This window comes from Helianthus annuus, chromosome 3 (genome assembly GCF_002127325.2).
Source record: "Helianthus annuus cultivar XRQ/B chromosome 3, HanXRQr2.0-SUNRISE, whole genome shotgun sequence".
Lineage (NCBI taxonomy): Eukaryota > Viridiplantae > Streptophyta > Magnoliopsida > Asterales > Asteraceae > Helianthus > Helianthus annuus.
The window spans coordinates 64,341,057-64,361,438 of record NC_035435.2 but is presented as its reverse complement, the minus strand read 5'-3'; the positions used below and the strand labels follow the sequence as shown (position 1 = coordinate 64,361,438).

The window sequence follows — 20,382 nt, the reverse complement described above, 5'->3', positions numbered from 1 at the left end:
ATCCCTTGGGTCTTATGCTTTCAAAAGTACATACATAATCACATCATAATCTCACTAGTTCCAAGAAAAGATTAGAGAAGGATTTGAAGATTTAACTTAAATCTTGTGAGGGTGGGGTCCCTTGGGGACGGTCACCCAAAAGGGGGGGGGGGGGGGGTAAGATGTAAAATTTGAGGGTAAGATTTAATAAATGGGAGATTAATGTGTTATGTCTAGTGTTTAGTGTGTACCATGTCTTATGTAATGTGTTTAAGTGTTCGGGGACCATAACTAGCTCAGAAAAATAAAAATAATGTTTCTTGCAATATTTTAGTGTTCCGGGTAATGTCCGGTTGTTCGGTTAGATACCGTTCCGTTAAAGTGCTAAGTTATTCCATATAGTGTCCTATATATATCTTTTTGTAACATTTTCAATTCCCAACACTCAGGAAAGCATACAGGACTATTTAGTAACTTTTCTGCACAAGACTTGTATCTTAACAAGCACATGTAAGTATGACACAGTAAATTAGAAAGCAGTTAAATAATTTAGCACAGACATCAAGCACTTTAATTAACATTAATAAATCGTACGGATATATGTAATTTTTAGGGTGGTCACATTCTCCCCCTGTTAAGAGAATTTCGTCCCGAAATTTAGCACGTGGTTACTGAGGAAGCTAGTTAAGTTTCGTGGCTTCCTGGTTTTCCTGGGGTGTCACATCATCCCCCTGTTGGTTTGGAATTTCGTCCCGAAATTCTGCAGTAGCTTCAGCCTAAGTAGCGGTTGCACTTTTCTTAAACAGCTGGGGGTACTTGAGTTTTATTTGGTCTTCTCGTTCCCAGGTATACTCTAGGCCATGACGGGAATCCCAACGAACTCGGACAAGAGGTATTCTGGTACGCTTGAGAATCTTAACATCTCGATCAATAATCTCTACTGGTTCCTCGACGAATCGCAGCTGGTCTTCGATAGTGAGCTCCTTTAAGGGAACTATGAGGGTCTCATCTGACAGACACTTTTTCAGATTCGACACGTGGAATATGTTATGAACTCCGTTAAGTTCTTAAGGTAGATTCGATTTGTAAGCAACTTTGCCAATTTTCTCAATGATTTCGAACGGTTCGACATAACGCGGATTGAGTTTGCCTCGTTTGCCAAAACGAACTAAACCTTTCCAAGGTGAGACTTTGAGTAGCACCCGGTCCCCAACCTGGAACTCGAGTGGCTTTCTTCGCTTATCAGCATAGCTTTTCTGACGGTCACGAGCTGCCGCCATTCGTTGCTGTATCTGAGCAATTCTCTCGGTTGTATCTACTACAAGTTCTGGGCCAGTGATTTGGCTGTCACCAACTTCTGCCCAACAGAGAGGTGATCGGCACTTCCATCCATACAATGCCTCGAACGGAGCAGCCTGGATACTGGTGTGGTAACTGTTGTTATACGAAAACTCCACTAACGGGAGGTGTTTTTCCCAGCCATTACCAAAGTCGATTACGCATGCCCTAAGCTTGTCTTCAAGGGTTTGGATGGTGCGTTCAGATTGCCCATCCGTCTGTGGATGATATGCCGTGCTCATGTCTAATCGAGAACCAAAGGACTTGTGCATAGCTTGCCACAATTCGGATGTAAAACGTGAGTCACAATCAGATATGATAGAGGTTGGCACTCCGTGCCTTGATACTATTCCCTTTAGGTAGATGTCTGCTAGGGTAGAAAACTTATCCGTTTCCTTGATAGCCAGAAAATGTGCAGACTTGGTCAGTCGATCCACGATCACCCAAATGGTATCATTTCCGCGTTGAGATCTAGGCAGGCCAGTAACGAAATCCATGGAAATTTGCTCCCATTTCCATTTCGGGATCTCTGGTTGTTGAAGTACGCCTGATGGTTTCTGATATTCGGTCTTGACTCTCGCACAAGTCAAACATTTGCTAACGTAGGTTGCTATGTGGGCTTTCATGCTAGGCCACCAGTATGTAGTTCTTAAGTCGTGGTACATCTTATCCGAACCAGGATGTACTGAGTAACGAGACTTATGTGCTTCATCCATCACAAGCTCGCGTAAGGTTCCATAAAGTGGAACCAAGATGCGCCCTGTTACAAAGTAGGCGACGTCTTCCTTTTGTTCTAGCCGCTGCCTCGACCCTCGTAAGGACTCAGCCCTGATGTTCTCTGCTTTCAACGCTTCAACCTGAGCATCTCGTATCTGAATGGGAAGGCTAGAGTGAATGGTAAGCTGTAACGCACGTACACGCTTAGGCATAGAATCCTTTCGACTGAGGGCGTCGGCCACAATATTGGCCTTGCACGGGTGATACCTGATCGCATATTCGTAATCATTCAAGCGTTCGACCCATCGACGTTGTCGCATGTTTAATTCCTTTTGCTTGAAGAAATGCTCGAGACTCCTGTGATCGGTGTAAATGGTACACTTGGTACCGTACAGGTATTGTCTCCATATCTTAAGTGCAAAAACAACTGTTCCCAACACCAAGTCGTGCGTAGTGTAGTTCCTTTCGTGAACCTTAAGTTGGCGTGATGCGTAGGCAATGACCTTGTCACGTTGCATCAACACGCAACCAAGTCCTTGGATGGAAGCGTCGCAATAAACCACAAAATCGTCTGTGCCTCCAGGCAATGAGAGGATAGGCGCGCTACAGAGTCTATCTTTTAAGTGCTGAAATGCGGACTCCTGTGCATCACCCCAACGATAGGTGACACCCTTCTGAGTCAGTGAAGTGAGAGGTTGCCCAATCTTTGAGAAATCATTGATAAACCTTCTGTAATATCCTGCCAAACCCAAGAATTGGCGGATTTCTGTTGGTGTACGGGGTGCAGGCCAGATCTTGATCGAGTCAACCTTGGATGGATCCACATGAATCCCATCCTTATTTACCACGTGGCCTAGAAAGTGGACTTCGCGAAGCCAGAAATCACATTTTGAAAACTTGGCATACAACTGCTCTATTCGAAGGAGTTCCAAAATAAGTCTCAGGTGTCGCTCGTGTTCCTCCTGACTCTTTGAATAGATCAGGATGTCGTCGATGAATACAATAAAAAACTTATCTAGGTAAGGTTTGCACACTCGGTTCATGAGATCCATGAAGACCGCAGGTGCATTCGTCAATCCGAAAGGCATAACCAGAAACTCGTAATGCCCATAACGAGTCCTGAATGTTGGTTTAGGGACATCCTCGTCTCGGACTCTCAGTTGATGGTAGCCTGACCTTAGGTCAATCTTGGAATAGAAACTCGACCCTTGCAACTGGTCGAATAAGTCATCAATGCGTGGGAGAGGATAACGATTCTTCACGGTCACCTTGTTGAGTTCGCGGAAGTCAATACACATTCTGAAGGTACCGTCTTTCTTCTTTACGAATAACACTAGATCTCCCCAAGGCGAAGAGCTAGGTCGTATGAAACCCTTTTCCAAGAGTTCTTGTAGTTGCGTGGACAGTTCTTCAAGTTCTGATGGAGCTAGACGATAAGGTGTTGGAGCTATGGGCGCTGCTCCAGGAGCTAGCTCGATTTGAAACTCAACTTGACGATGAGGCGGAAGACCAGGTAATTCCTCAGGAAATACCTCAGGAATGTCGCGCACAATAGGAATGTCTTCTATCTTCTTTTCCTCCGAGGATGTATCAGAAACGAGGGCTAGAATAGCAGTGTGGCCCTTTCGCAAACACTTCTGGGCCTTAAGGAAAGAGATGATGCCCACCAAAACACCACTCTTATCGCCACGAATCACGAGGGGTTCCTTACCAGAATGAGGGATACGGACAATCTTCTCGTTGCAAAGAATTTCTGCTTGCTGGTGAGATAACCGATCCTTCCGAATAACAACGTCGAAGCTACCAAGTACGATAGGAATAAGATCGATAGAGAAGGTCTGACCAGCTAAGACGAGGTTACAACCTTTAACTATGTGTGTGCCCTTAAGACTTTCACCATTAGCTAGTTCTACAACATGTTTGGTGTTTTTAGGGTAATGGGGTACGCTTAAGCACCTGACTAACTCTTAGGAACACATATCTAACATCGGCACCCGAATCAAATAGAAACAAAGAAATTGTTTGGTAGGAACTTACCCGCCACAATGTTGGGGTTGTTTCTTTCTTCCTCTTGTCCATTCAGGAATTCATGCTCACCAGTCCTGCGGTTATCCTTATTGTCTCCGTTATTGTTCCCGTTGCCCTGGTTGCCGCTGTTGTCACGATTCTGTCTCATCTGCGGACAGTTCCTCTTGAGGTGGTTTTCTGCACCACATCGAAAACACCCCCTCTTACTACCCTGTTACTGCTGCTGGTTCCGGTTTGCAGGATATGGGCTCCTGCAGTCTCTAGCCATATGTCTCATCTTCTTGCACCGCTGGCAACACGATCGCGCACATGACCTGCTATGGTGTCGTTGGCACTTGCGGCATCTCGGTTTATTCCTGAGGTATCCCCCCTGATTTTGGTAGTTCAACCCCTGCTGTACTAGTTTCCTGCGCGGGTCCTGTCGTATAGAGCTAGGACCCTCACCTTGGTGATCACCCCAAATATGCTTGTTACTATTAAGAGTGTTTGCATTGGAAAAGTTACGTTTGGGCAACTTGCCCTCTTCCACCGCCTGATCGGTGAGCTGGTGCGTCAAACGAACGACTTGTTGGATTGTGGAAAGGTTGGCCGCAATTACAGACCCTTGGATTTCCGGGACTAAGCCTCTGAGGTATAGCTTGATTCGTCTAGATATGGGTTGTGACAAGTTAGGACATAAGGCAGCCAAGTCGTTGGACCTCTTTGTGTACGCCTCAATCTCTGATCCTTCCATCTTCAACCCATAATACTCTATTTCAAGTTTCAGAATGTCGTCCATGTGGCAAAATTCTTCCTTAATCAAATCCTTGAAGTCGCTCCAGAGGGTGGTATTCGCGTCTGCCAACCCGAGTATCTGAACTTGTGCGTTCCACCAAGAACATGCTTTCCCTTGCAACATGCCAGTAGCGTACTCTACTCGTTTGCTGGCATGGCTTTCACTCTCTTCGAATGTATACTCGATTCCCCGGATCCAGTGTAGAAGGCCGATTGCCCCTCCAGTGCCATCGAAAGTGGGAGGTTTGCACTCCAAGAACGCCCTGAAGGTGCCCATGCATGTTTGAGGGTGCATGGGTTGACTCCCTGTTTGGGTTGCTAAGGCTTCAGCAATCCGTTCGTTAATCAAAGCCGTCAGCTGACCCTGAGTCAAGTTGAGACGCCCACTCATGATCTTCACATCGAGGGAAACACAGGTAAGAAAGGTGTCGCAAAGTGCGTAAGTGTGGAGTGACAGAAGAGAGCAAACACACAGGGTTTCAAGCAATAGTTGTTGCGCGAATTAAACATACCATGATCAAATATACTACTTAAACTAACATGCAGGCAATACAAACATAACCTATATTACCTATAGTGTTGAGTCTTGCACGTGGAGTGAAGTGTCGTTGTGGATCGTTGAACAGGTTATAGTCTGGTTTTGTCTAAAAGCTTTTCCCTTTTTATAACCAAGTTCACTATAACCAATGGCTCTGATACCAATCTGTCACACCCCCAAAATCCACCATGCGGAGTGTCACCGCTTGGAGGCGTGACATGACCAGGATCGAGCCACCAATCATATTGAACAACGTAATTAAGCAAATAAAACCAACCACAATATAATTGGTGACCTAAAGAAGGTAACCGACTTTAAGTTAACAGCGGAAGCATAAAACGTAAGTCCAAAACATAAGTTCCCTAGTTCATAAGTTTAAAGTCCAATACGTAAGTTTAGTAAGTTCATAAGGATTAAATGTTTAGCACGGGACATAACAGTCCATATCCCACAACGACCTCCTCCTCGTGCAAGATCCATAAGCATCTAACGACCTGTAAGGCATGTAACAACGAGTCAACAACAAAGTTGAGTGAGTTCACAGTTGGTTGTTCGTTTTAAGTTGTTTCGAAAACATAGTTTTTGTTTAGTTGGCTTACTTGCCGTGGGGGTTACCCCATAGTTGAAAATATGTTTAACCAATTTCTCCTTTCCCAAACCATATTTAGTGGGGGGGCTTCCCCATGTGAACCACAAGACCGTTACGATATCGACAACTAACGAAAGTAAGTTGTGCCCTACATCAATGTCTATCATCATTGACAGTTTGCCATAGTCCATTAGTACATGCCCGTCCGACTGGAACGGTGTGAGGTTTGTTAAACCTAATAGCGCTATAAACTAATGAACCGCTCGCCATTGGCCTCGGCGATTAAGTGGATATAAAATGAGGGACTTATTGATAGTGTTTTGTCTAGTAAGTTTTAAGGATGTTGTCCTACCCAAGGAGGATGAACGTACGTATTCTACCCAAGGAGAATACGCAGGATTAATATTGGCATCCTACCCATGGAGGATGGCGGTACATATACTACCCAAGGAGGATATGTAGGTTCCGTTTTAATTCTTTAACCCATTCCCAACCACCGGGAATCCCATGCCTTAGAAAGTGTGTGAACTCACCTCGGTTTGCTCGGTTAGATTAGTTACTCAAATAAATGGGAATCAAGCACGTTCTAATAAGGTACATATAACAATCAGTTTCTCATGCATAACACGTATCCTACGTACGGTTTATCTACTCATTACTTCTATCACGTACCACACAATTCTAATGTCAAGGTACTTTGTTAAGTTGTATTATTTTACCCTATAATAATATAACTATCTCACAAAATAAACAAGTATCCACACAAGTGTTCTAATATAAGATATATATTCTAAATATATATTTACCCATTTTTATTTACAAAAGCCAACCTCCGGCACTTTGTATTTTGTTACCAAAAATTATGGCGAAGTATATATTCGAAACACAAGTTATAAAATATACTTGTAACACTTGTTTAGAAAAATATTTTTTAAGTGTTGGAATTTTTAGAAAATTTCGCCAGAGTTTCATTTGTAAATAGAGGTGTCCATGCTAATAAGCATATCATTTTCTTTTCCAAAAATCATTCAACAATCAACAAAAATTTACCAAGAGCAAACTATTCTATTTACAAACCAACATGAAGTTGATGTTTCATAAAAACGCGTAGTAACTTCGTGTGGCGTTTAGTGGGTTTAGTTACCCTCCAAAGTGTGTTTACTTTTGCTAAAATCTCATTCTCGGGATTTTTAGATGTTCACAACTTGTAAATAAAATTTATAAAAATGTTTACTTATAACATCTTCTTGTGTTAAAAGTATTTCTACACTTATGTTGTTATTTAAAATAGTGTTGGTTTAATAAAAACCATGTTCTTCTAAAAATCATCCTTTTAAACTTGGTTTATTTATGAAAATCATTCACAAGTCATGGGTTTACAAGTTTACTAGTTCACTAGGTTTATTACTTTGTAAGAAAATTATTTTTATTATCAAGTTCATGTTCTAAATAAGAAGATGATTATTTTATAAAAGCACATAATCATCTCTAACTTGTTAAGCTATGTCTTTAATCATACTTTAACAAGTTCAACCATGATGTTCAACATCATATTACCAGTAATCATCAAGCAAGCATCAAGTAATCATCAACATAACAAAACAACTCTATTTCATCAAGATTTCATCTTATTTCATCATCATGTTAGCTTTATGTTCAAGACTTTTGTTTGTGATCTTTTAGTGTTCTTGAGATTTCATCATAATATAACTATTAACCACCATAAACATGAAGTAAATAAGGATCAAAGGAGCTTACTACTAGCTTTTAAGCTAGGTAAGAAACACTAGAGAAAACGAGTGGATAAAAGCACAGTAGAGAGGTCCTTGATGATCCGTGAGTTCCACCTTTCGTTATTCACCTTTGTGCACCTTGTAGTGTGCTTGAAATTGTATGAATGAAAACCAAAAAGTGGTGGTGTGTGGGAGGGTGTTCGGCCGAGCTTGCTTAGGGGACCATAACTAGCTCAGAAAAATATAAATAATGTTTCTTGCAATATTTTAGTGTTCCGGGTAATGTCCGGTTGTTCGGTTAGATACCGTTTAAAGTGCTAAGTTATTCCATATAGTGTCCTATATATATCTTTTTGTAACATTTTTAATTCCCAACACTCAGGAAAGCATACAGGACTATTTAGTAACTTTTCTGCACAAGACTTGTATGTTAACAAGCACATGTAAGTATGACACAGTAAATTAGAAAGCAGTTAAATAATTCAGCACAGACATCAAGCACTTTAATTAACATTAATAAATCGTACGGATATATGTAATTTTGAGGGTTGTCACATTCCTACCACTAAACTTCCATATGACTCTAACACAGTCACCAACAGAGACATATGACTTTTTGCAACTTCTTCTGGGTAATTCTGATCATTCTCAAGATTTAGTGCAATGTTGCATTGTAAAACTTTGCCACTCTTTGTTGCTTGAAAATTTGGGTCAAATGATGGATATGAAGAGAATCCCATTTTGCTACTTGATCCTTGAGATGAACTTTCAGACGAACTTTTTGCATTGAAAGCAGTTTCAATCTTCGGTGAAACGTTGATCTTGTCACTAGCACCACCTTTGTAATACAAACCAATATCTTGTTCACCATCATAATTCTTCATTCTCGCTATCTTTCTTTGTTCCATCTCTTGAGCTTCAAGTTGTTCAATAAAATCACTCAACGATAAATTGTCAAAATTAGGTTTATTTCTCAACATCATAAGATATGTGCCCCAAACATCATGTGGCAACGCATCGGCCAACTTGTCAATCAATTCATCTTTGTCTTTATTGATGCTCAATCTTTTCATATTCTTCACCAAATTGCAGTATCTTTCTATAATCTGTTTAGTGCTTTCATTTCTTAATCCATGAAATAGATCAAATTCTTTCTTCATAAGCGATTTTTTGTTCTTGATTATCTCTTTACTACCAATAAACTTCGAATGTAATTCTTTCCATATTGATTGTGCACTTCCATTGTGTTGTTGTAAAATCAAGATTTCATCCTTAATAGCTTGCTGTAAGAGACTAACCATCAACTTTTCATTTTTGTATTTATGTTTTTCTTCTACACTTAAATCTTTAATTTCAACTTTCTCTCCATTGTCTTTAACTGGTCTAATATATCGAAATTCAGTATAATCCCATGCATCAAGGTAATAAGCTTGAACCCAGTTTTCAAAACGTTTAAACCATCCACTATACTCCTCAATACTCATTAGCTTGGGCAGTTTTTGCGTTGTACCTATTTCATGTTCAAGCATCGTGCTCTGAGTGATAGTCATCGGGCTAGCAAAAGCATTGTAGAACTCGTTATCCATGATTCGGTTTTTAAAATATCACAAACTTTGTTTTTCAAACGAAATGATTCAAGCGATATGAACACTTTCACACGGAATGAACGATCTGGTATGAAATGAAGCTATTTCGTATGAAATGACACGTTGATTTCGTGCGAAATGGTAGCCAGTTCAAACGAAATGACTTTTGGAGCGAAAAGACGGCTCGTTTCGCGCAAAATGCACCAAACTCAAACAACCCGATATCCCATTTCATGCGAAATGGTGATAACGTCACAGTTTCGAACAGTTTTTCAGCAAATTGATCAAGTTTTAAGTCGTTTTAAGGTCTAATACTTTCAAGGTTTTGTTAAAATACTGTTTCGCTTATAATGTGAGAAAATCAAGCCATTTTGACTGTGAAAACATGTTTATTTTTAAAAGAAGGTGTAGAAATCAGAATTTGCAGCTGAAATGGTAAGAACTCTTCCTCCTAAGCTCTAGTACCACTTGTAGGATCGTTTGCACGACCAAACGAGTCGTTCAGAAGAGATCTCGACCAATACGAGTGGCGGAAACAAACGTATCGGAGTTATTTCAGCTGAATTGCACAAGAAATCACTTTAAACGATCTTTGTATTGATATCAGATCGTTTTACAATGCTGGAGACACTTCGGCAGAGCTTCGCTACCAGAATCGAATCGTTACAAATGACTTGGCACGAACTAGTATATATAGGCATTGCCATTCCGCACGAAATGGCCACACGAAATGGACATCTCCATTTCGTACGAAATGGACCTTCCATTTCGTGCGAAATGGCCAAGATTCCATTTCGTGCGAAATGGTCTTTCCCACATATTTCATACTTTTCTCGAATTACGTGCCCTGATCTAAACAACCTAATACAAGACTCGATACAAGACGAAGTTGACAGATATATGCACCAACAAGATCATAGCCATTTGCCACTGTAGATCCATCTCTTCCAAGTCATCAAGGTCAACATGATCATAAGTGGCAGGATCAGATATCTTTCCCTGAATGTAGTTCTCATACAAAGCAACGAGTGAGGCAAGTAGAGCAAGATGTTCTTCAGCAGACTTAACACTCATAGGCATCGACTTTGTACTGCTACCCTGATTAGTAGCTGATGTTCTCTTAGCTCCTGTTGATTGTCCTGAAGCAGCAACGAAACACATATCACCATCATCATTTACCGTAACCTGCTCATTTTCACATGATAGAAACGCAGTAGCAGAGTCACTAGAAGCGTTGTGAGTCGAAGAAGATGGAAGTCCATTATAAACTCCTGGATCTTGAACCTGATCATAGCCTGTTTCCTTCTTCTTCGTGTTGAGCTCAAAAGCTCTTAGCTTACCAACAACCTCTTCAAGATCTTTTGTTTCATAATCTGGTTCCCCTTTAATCATGAGAGTGTAGATATCCCACTTTGCAGGTAGAGCATCAAGCAACTTGTCATTAATCTCTATGTCAGTATAACTATCTATGTCATAGTTGTCCAACTCTGACATGAGATGATAGTATCTAGTGATGATATCTTCAAGTGACTCATTTCTCATGCACTTGAAGACATCAAACTACTTCTTCAGTAGATCAACTTTGTTCTTCTTAAATCTGCATTTCCCTGATATCTCTTTTCTAATGCATCCCACATTTCCTTTGAAGAAGTGTACTTCTTAAAGGTATACTTGATGCCATCAGGTAAGGACATTTTCATGGCAGCCAAGGCTCTCTTTTCAGCCTAACATCTTTTTATCAGCCTCTTGCATGTTCACGTAAGCTATGACACGTGGTCTGCCCTCAAAATCGTGTGTTGGGTTTGTGTACCCATCTACAATACAGATCCACATGAGTGCGTCCTGGTATTCAATGAAGGATTGAAACATGTCCTTCCATGTCAGATAGTTTTCCACCTTCATCATCTTAGGCGGTTTGTTTGTGGTACCAACTTCATGCTCCATCCTCAAAAGTGCATTCAGATTCGTCATGTTTGACATTTTAACGCAACAGACTGGTAAAACCATACAAAAGTGTCCAAAAAGTGTAGTTACTAAATTACACCGTTAGAATCGTCTCGAAAAGACGAATCCAATGATATATAATGTCGAAAAACAAATTCGTCATGTTCGACATTTTTTGTCCTAAAAATCCAAGGAATTCAACGGTGCAAATGGTTTTGTCAGGTGAGCTACGGATCACTTTCTATTTGTAAAACAATGAATTTATATCGACGCTTGCCAACAAAAATTCCACCCCTTTTAATTCCTTTACTAATTTTGCTGGTTAAGTCAATACAAATTCGCTACTAGTTCGATGTTCAAGTAGGTTAATTTCGCGGGTCAAGAAGGTTAATTTCGCTGCTCAAGTTCGCTGAAAGGGTAATTTCGCTGATTAATTTCGCTATTACGACGACTGGTAAAGTCGCCGATCACCGTGATAATTTCGCTGAGGACAATTATACAGTTACCAAAGTCGCCGTTGGATTTAATTTCGCCGATAATTACGCTGGTCAGTTAATTTCGCAGGTCAGTCAAATTCGCTGATAGTCAAATTTACCGGATCTGGTCAAATATTTTCCGAATTCAGCATATTTTTCCAAGATTTCATAACAATTTCCTGAAAATCGAACAACCAAATCAGTCCAATTTTTCAAAAATAAGAAGAACACGAAGAACAGTCTTCGAATCTTCAATTATGTCCAGTCGAATTTCTCAACCAATCAACCAGAACAATCCTGAAAACCTGCAAATCAGCAAAATCAAACACGCAAACTGATCAAAACACAAACAAAAACGCACAAATAAATCAGAAAAGACAAGATTTTCGAAAACCCTAGTTTCAGGTTTAAAATTTTCGAAAATTTCAAACCCTTCCACCGAAATCTGCAGATCACAATTCTGAACCGAGCTTCTTCAAGAGCCTAACGCTCTGATACCAATTGTAGGTCCCCTTGTTCATACGGATCGTCACAGAATTGTCAATCCAATCTAGAGTGCGGAATCCTCTAGATCAGAATATCACAGAAACGAGTAGAAAACAAAAATTACTATCAACCGGGTTTTTATTGATTATCAAACATGAGTATTACAATCAATCAAAACCCTAATTCGTCCAAGCTCTAAGCCTTCACGAAATTCCTCTCTAAAAAACGTTTTGGATGATTAACCTAAACCCTAATGCAAAGCCTTGTTTACATAACACAAGGTTTACAACTTAGGCTAGGGTTAAAACCTCATGGGCTGCGAATTGGTCTAAGCCCAATTCGTTCCCCATTAACCCAATTCGTTTAGGTTTGGTTAGCCCAAACATTACAACTAACTATTACAAAGCTAAACCCGCTAACCGTTTATCGTTTAACTAACTACAAGATATCCAAAGACCAAATCTAAGCTGTTGTCACAAATATGCACCAACAATATATATATATATATATATATATATATATATATATATATATATATATATATATATATATGTATATGTATATATATAATTAAACATTAACGCCAGGGTTCAAATTCTTACACAGGGTATAACTAGTATTTATTAGTGTAGTTTAGGAGTATGAGTAGGATAACCTTTGTGGTTCAAAAAAATACCTAACTAACCAAATATAACCACAAAAATATTAATTAATTAGTCTACATGTTGCCCTCACTCTATTGTCTACTTTCATTGTAAATAACCATTTGACTTAGCTACTAAGAATTTTATGACAAACAATCTTGGGCTTAGGATGGGCACAGACCCACCCTACTAACCCTTTATATCCGCCACTGCCTTTGACAAGTGAACTCAAGCCAAGTTCATTTGGCGCACCAGCTGAGCGGACTTTTATGATGTACAACTTTCAAAGCACCCATAAATCAAAAAGATTCTATATCACATTTAGTAAAGTCAAAAGTTAATGTTCATAGCCACTAGATTCAACAAAGAACCATCACATTTTGATCCCATTCACAAGAAAGTCCATAATGTTCTTTTCATCTTTCAGTTTTGTATAATATATAGTTATAAGATACTTCCCATCTTTGTTGAGGAGAATATGTTCTCACGTTTTAGTGAGACCCACCGGCCCCTCATGTAATTCATTTTAACTATGGGCCATCACATAACACTAGCGAGCCACAGCAATAATGACGTTGACCATGTTGACCGGTTTGCTCATCCATAGAGCTCGAATAACTGGGTTAGTGGCCATTAAGCCTCCACGATCCCCGTTCACTACCTACACCTATCAGCCTTAAAATTTCTCTAACTAAAAAAATTCTCTTTAGTTGTTTCCTTGCTACTTTACACATGGTTTCTTCATTTGTAACTAATGTGAATTGTAAAGTCATATCACTTATGTTTGAATACGTTAAAGTTTAAATCGTTGAATCCAGTTAGTTACGGTTAAAGATAATTAATCCATTTTAATAACTAAAATTGCCTATCACAAGATAAATTTTCATAACACGTTTTCTTATATGTATGTATAATAAACCCTCTCGCTCATTTTGAAGGCACGAATAAAAGAAGAATGTAACGAAAATAGAAAGAGAACACTATTGGCACATTGTTTCGCGTGTCATAAGAAAACAACCAGCTTAGAACACATTTGTCTTTAAAAAATCAACACCAGTACTCACACAGTCTTGCTATATGGTATTTATTGAACCTTTCTAGAGCGTAGGAATCAATATACACGTAAGTTAAAACTTAAAAGAGATTTTGTAAGCATGTACAAACACACCAACATACACCTTTAACTAAACAGGGTACATGGGAATGTATATCCTGAAAATTATGACTTAAAAGTACACGGGGAACCAAATATTGTTCTTGTTGCCGATTAACGCACAAGAGCCCATGTGTGCTACCCGTCACAGGTTACGTGTTTACACGCCAATGTTCTTAAATTAAGACCGGAACATTTGGTCAGGCCAGTTTTAAGATTAGTTACACCTTATTATGAATCGCTGGGTTTTATACGAACATTCAAAGCTTCCAACATTTGCACAATGCAAAAACATTAAACATTGGGATCTACAAATTATAAATTGTTATATTTGTAGGTGGGGCAAGTGTTTCTAGACTATATACATAAACTTCTTTTTTATAAGTTTGCTAAAAAGACCATCAAACTCAAGCAAAAGCAACTTTTGTGACTCTACATGAATGAAGAATTGATAAAGTTAGCTTCTTGGACAAGCGAACCCAAAAACGTTTACTTGGAACACAAGCTAGTGAACTCTTGCACCCAAGCAAACTTGCATGATGTACAAGAATTTTCAAAAAATGCCTAGAAATTGTTACCCAAACTATAACACCCCTAAAAATATTAAATTATATATATGTATTGAAAATAAAATATTGAGATTTTAAATTAGGAATAATAAACCTAGTTAGAATCTTATTATAAAAGATGGGGAAATCAAAGAATTTTAACCATTTTATAAACTTAGAAACTAGAGGGACCAATAGTGCCAATTTGGAAAGATGTTTTAATACACTGGATAAACATGAAACCACACACTTTGTGTATGTTTCTGTTCGATTAAAACACCCGGGAGCGAACTCCATCTTTTCCAAAACCCTAATCCTACAATTTCACTCGAAATCAAAGAATCAAAACCAAATTGAAGGTGATTCAAGGCTAAATAAGTGATCCTCATACTTAGTATATCAAAAGGTATGCTTAATTTTGATATGTGAATATGTTTTGATGATTCTTGAATCCTTATAACAGAAATTAGTTGGGAATTGATGGATGTTATGGTTAACTTAGGTTGAATACAAGTCTAAGAACAAGTCTTAGACAATAAATTGATTCATTCATGTCATAATTCATGAGTTTTATTATTTATCATATATGGATTATATGGTTTTTTTAGAACTACTTGATTCATTATGATAACCGATGTTATTTGAATATTATGATGCAAGCTCAAGGGTTGATTATGGAGTTATAGTCATATTAGTATACAAATGATGTTTTGATATGGTTAATTAGATAATCATGAACCTGATAATGGTATTATAATAATTATGCCCTTAAGATGTTCGATGAAATGTCTAAATGAATTGGATTACTTGAAGAATATGAAATAATCGCTAAATTCATTAGCTAAAAGTATGGTATATTGAATATTGAAACATGAGTTCGAAAAGATATATTCGAATCCAATTCTATAGGCGATTTGGGTGGATCATCAAGCGGACAAGGCGGATCGGATAACCGCTTAAAAGGAAAGCTTTAAAAAGGTACGTGGCTATACGCTTCGTAAAGTATTGTTATTATTTATGCTATTTATTTGAATAATAATGATCTAGTCATAATGTTGGTTATTACTAAGCGAAGGAATTCGTATGTAATAATCGGATGAGAAAAAAGTTAGAGATTCGAAAGTGAATAGATTATGAAAGTGGTGGATTCCACTTAAAAGTTTAAACGGTTCAAATTGACTTGAATACTACATGTTTGATTCAAAAAGGGAGATGGATTCGCTAGTGAAATCAAACGGGTCAAAATCACCAAAGTATTAAACTTTGGTAAGTTAAAGTGATAAATGTCGCTAATTAAGTTAAACCGGACAATTAGGACATATGTATCTTGTTATCGGCACTTGAGTTTTTAGTATAATGTGTCGTAATGTAAAAGTATGATGAGATGTAGTTCATATGGGAGTTTCGAGCTTATAAGTACATTTGATACCTCATTAATGTAAACGGGTCGAATAATTAGGAAAATTCCTATAAATCAAGTGTTCAAAGTAAGAAAAATTGTTTAATCATATGTTAGATTTTTATTCCATGTTATAGATGGTCCGATTACGGTCGCGTAGAAAGAAACGGGACCTAATTCGGATTAGAAATGAACAAGTTATGAACATTTTCGTAAAATGGATCATAGCTGGAAAAATGCAGGTTTGTAACACAAACCCGTTGGAAAAAGTAATGTGTTGCGTTACGCGACGGCCCTCGCGGCCCGCGAAGGCTAGGCCTTCATCTGTCGCGCCCCCCGACCGAGACTCAGACCTGGAAAAATGTTTTTCTTTTATGTCTTTTGACTTTAGGACTTGTTAATTCACATTATAAACATAAATGACTAATGTTTTGAAAATTTTTAGGTCATAGGTGATGGTAGCAACTTGCGGATGATGATCAAGTACATTCAAGGATCGAACACACAAATGTCAAAGATTCCCCCATTACAATATTCTTTTGAAACAAAACTTATGTGTAATAAGTAGAAATTATTTTGTTGGAAAGATTTAAAATTCATGTAAATTATTGTTTCGTGGATATTTGGTAAAAGATACTTAAAACGTGATATACATATCATATAAATTATCAAATGTTTTTAAGGGTCTTACAAGTTGGTAATCAGAGACTCGTTAAGACAAAGTGTGTTCGGTTTAAAGCTTGATCAAGACATCCGGTAAGAGTTACTTATAAATGAGTCCAAATTTATAAATTTAGATGATGTAAATTATACAAAAGTGTATGGGAGGAGTGTACTATTATGCTCGAACCCGAGAAATACACTAAGTGAGAAAGTTAAGGCAAGATATGTACTTGACCAAACCTAAAAAGAAATAACAAATTACTTGTGATTAAGTATGTGCAACATAAATTTCCATGTAACAAGATGGAAATAAATTAAATAGTTATTGATTAACTATTGTGAACATTTCAGTTAAAGAAATGGCCGGTGTAACCGGAAGCGAATCAACATCTCGTTTAACTGAAGAGATGAAAGCTACAATTTCCGAGGAAGTCGGAAAAGCCTTAGAAGCTAGTCTACCGCAGTTCCTCGATAGACTACAAACTACGCTCTTAGCGGTAATAGACGATAAGATGAATGAAAAGAAAGATGCGGGTAAATCTGTCCATATAATAAATTTATGGCATGCAAACCCCCGTTCTATCATGGTGAAGTTGATCTGATCATTTGTCAACGATGGATTAGCGATATTGAAGGGGTATTTGAAATAACCCATTGTGATGAGACTGATTTTGTGGCATACGGAACCGGTCAGTTAACAGGCCAAGCAAAGGATTGGTGGGATAATCTGAAGAAGGAACTGGGAATTAAGGCCACGAGAACTATGACGTGGGAAGAATTCAAACCACCGTTCCTTAGACACCATAGCCCAAAAGCTGTAATCAATAGGATTAAAGAAGAGTTTTTCCCGCTAAGGCATAGTGGTGAGTCGATAGAGAAGATTACGGGAATCTTTCTTGATAAGCTCAGGTTTTGTGATGAGCTGGTTCAGAATGAAGAACAGAAAATATATTATTATTATTATTACAACATGCTGAGTGCGGAGTATAGGGAGTTTATGACTCCTTCAAAATATGGGCGTCTTACAGAGATAGCGAATGCCACACGTGAAAGAGAGATTGAGTTGAAAAAGCAGATCGATAGGGGTGAGAGGAGAGCGTTTGATAAAAACCCAATCCCCGCAAAGAAACAAAAGCTGAACGAAGCTCCTAAGAAAGGCGCTGAGAAAGGGGGGATACCTCAATGCAAAATTTGTGGAAAGAATCATAAGGGCGAATGCTATTTTAAAAACAAACCATGTCCTACGTGTGGCAAAGTGGGACATGTGGTTGCAAATTGCCCAGGGAAGGTGTCAGTATGCTATAAATGTTACAAATCGGGACACAAAAAGTTCGAGTGCCCGGAGTTAGTTGGAGCCAGAGACACCACTGATGCAAAGCCTGATGCCCAGAAAGCAAAGGCAAGGTCTTTCCACATGACAGCCACTGAGGCTAAAACTGAACCTGATGTTGTTTCAGGTATATTTCTTGTAAATTCAATTCCAGCACGAATTTTATTTGATACGGGTGCAAATAGATCTTTTATATCACGTCAATTTATTCAACACCCTATATTCACATAAACAAAATTACCTATACCACTAGAAGTAGAAATAGTGATAAAAGTTTTATTGTTTGTGATATGTGTTGGAATTGCAAATTGAGCATTGACGATTAAGAATATTTCGTCGACTTAATTCCCATGTCAATGGGAGAATTTCAAGTGGTAATCGGGATGGATTGGCTAGCTCGATATCACGCGAAAGTAATATGTAACCGTAAGGAGATACAAATAATGCCTCCAAGCGGAAAACATGTTACTATTTATGGGGAGAAAAGCTGTAGCCCCATAATCTGTTCTTTCATTAAAGCTTGCAAGCTGGTTTGACATGGATGTAAAGCATATATAGCTTACGTACATGATTCGATGATGTGCTAAATGTGGGTTAATTAAAAACAACTAAAATTACCCTAATTCTAGACTCTCTAAGTTTTAAATTTATAAAACTAAGACTCTCTAAACCCTAAACCACACAACCGGCAAGTGTACCGATCGGTGTAGTATAGCCTAAGGAAGTCCGAGTATCGAACCCAAGAGACTCTACTGATTACGCTAATGACTCTATCTAGACTTAGACTGACACGGACTTTAACTAATTTGTTTATTTGGATAGGGGGGTTTCTAAAAGTCCTAAATAAAATATTAAAATAATATTAAATAACTAGACGAACTAAACACGAACTCGAACGAAGACTGAACTCAAGGATGATGAAGGAACTACCTAGGCTAGACGCAAGCTAAACTCAGAATGGATTTCTATTCGATGATTTTGTGGTGCGGAACCGGGATCTTTAAATGCTAAACCTATTAAGACACCACTAAGCCCCTCAAACACACTCAAGGCGATTCTTGTGGCACTACCTAGGCTGTTACGCTCACCGGCTTTCTAGATTTTCCTTTCAGTCCTCTAGTTTCTTGAAAGTGCCTATGTAAGACGCTCTACCTTGCCGCGCGAACGTCTAAAGCAACTACGGGTTTTAATCTTGGTTTAATAGACAATGGAATGTTAAGGACTTATAACCAAACCGAGACCTATTAATACCCTCGAGCCTCACAGCGACGAGTTTAGCAGCACACTTGATTTTATTAGGTTACCGAATATTGTTTCTAAGGTTACTTCACGTGATTTTCACCCTAAAGGATTAGAGATTTATTATGTGATATAGACACTCACCAAAACCTAAAACCCTAGCCCGACTCTATTCCGTGATAAAGACCGTCACCAAGAATCGAACGAAGCAATAAACAATAATCAAACAATCACAAGCACGCATATGCACCAAGTTAAAATTCCATAGCTTTTACAGTGCAAGAAAGACCCACAACCACGACAAAAACCGAATAAAAATCCAAACTTTATTATGCTATTGTCATAACCTAGGTAGTACGAAAAGTCTAGCCAATAATCATGTTGTCAAATAGCATCACAATCATACACAAATCAAAATTCATCATTAAATAACGAGAAACAAACGAAAACGGAAGATTACGAAGGTATAGAACCCGAATTCTTCGATCCCGAGTGCTCTTGAACTTCAACGATGATTCCGTGGCTTCCGAGCACTTCCGAACCTTCAACAACAGCCCCTTCAATGGTGCCTTTCAACTCCAAAATTCTTAGATGATCTGCTGACTTCGTGCGTCTCCTCCAAGATGTCTTCGCCCCCAAGATGATGTGTTCGTACGATGTGCCTGCCTCTCCTCCTTTTTAATAATATGGCTGCCTCCCCTATGTCAAATAATTGCCGTCCACTCCCCAAAAAGTGGCGTCCCTTAATGGGCTGCCAAAGCTGCCAAGCCCAATTAATTTTGTGCGATCCCTCTTATCCTCCTGTCGTCAATTCTCCCAAAAAGAATGAATATATATTTGTTGCTCTCAAAAAATAATCATAAAAGGGATCCTCCAACTTATCGTTTTTGTCTCTTGCCCCACTGTTGTTGTCGAACACAACAAAAATAATAATATGGAACCTTTTTTTGTTTTCTTATCTACTCCCCTCTCAAAATAAGTGCACACATTAATTGACATAATGTTTTATGTTGAATCCAAAACTACCCAATGGTTGCGTGCCCTTCACGTGCTGATGGGCTTTAATTCATTCAGCAGAAAATAGCGGCGAATTTCCTTCGGTTTCTGGCACCTCACTCTGGCCAACTGGTTGGTCATTTCCATATCACTCGTTTTTGCTCCATTTGCACCAGGATCTGACCAAACACAAAATAGTGTAATATAACACTAAAACTAAAT

At 38.6% G+C, this 20,382-nt stretch overlaps 1 protein-coding gene across 1 annotated transcript; it reads left to right on the top strand.

Moving 5' to 3' along the window:
- Window positions 1-16,149: 16,149 nt before the first annotated feature.
- Window positions 16,150-18,156, top strand: LOC110931840. Its single transcript, XM_022175213.1, has 4 exons — window positions 16,150-16,174; window positions 16,947-17,129; window positions 17,231-17,504; window positions 17,586-18,156. The coding sequence occupies exons 1-4, from the start codon at window positions 16,150-16,152 to the stop codon at window positions 18,154-18,156; spliced, it is 1,053 nt and encodes a 350-aa protein (XP_022030905.1).
- Window positions 18,157-20,382: the final 2,226 nt, after the last annotated feature.

What these genes read in the sequence shown, in the direction of transcription:
- LOC110931840 (XM_022175213.1), top strand. Translation starts at nt 16,150, where the DNA reads ATGGATCATAGCTGGAAAAATGCAG. An exon ending in TCATAGCTGGAAAAATGCAG is followed by an intron (nt 16,175 to 16,946) that starts GTTTGTAACACA and finishes TGAACATTTCAG; the next exon opens with TTAAAGAAATGGCCGGTGTA. An exon ending in ATCTTTCTTGATAAGCTCAG is followed by an intron (nt 17,505 to 17,585) that starts GTTTTGTGATGA and finishes TGCGGAGTATAG; the next exon opens with GGAGTTTATGACTCCTTCAA.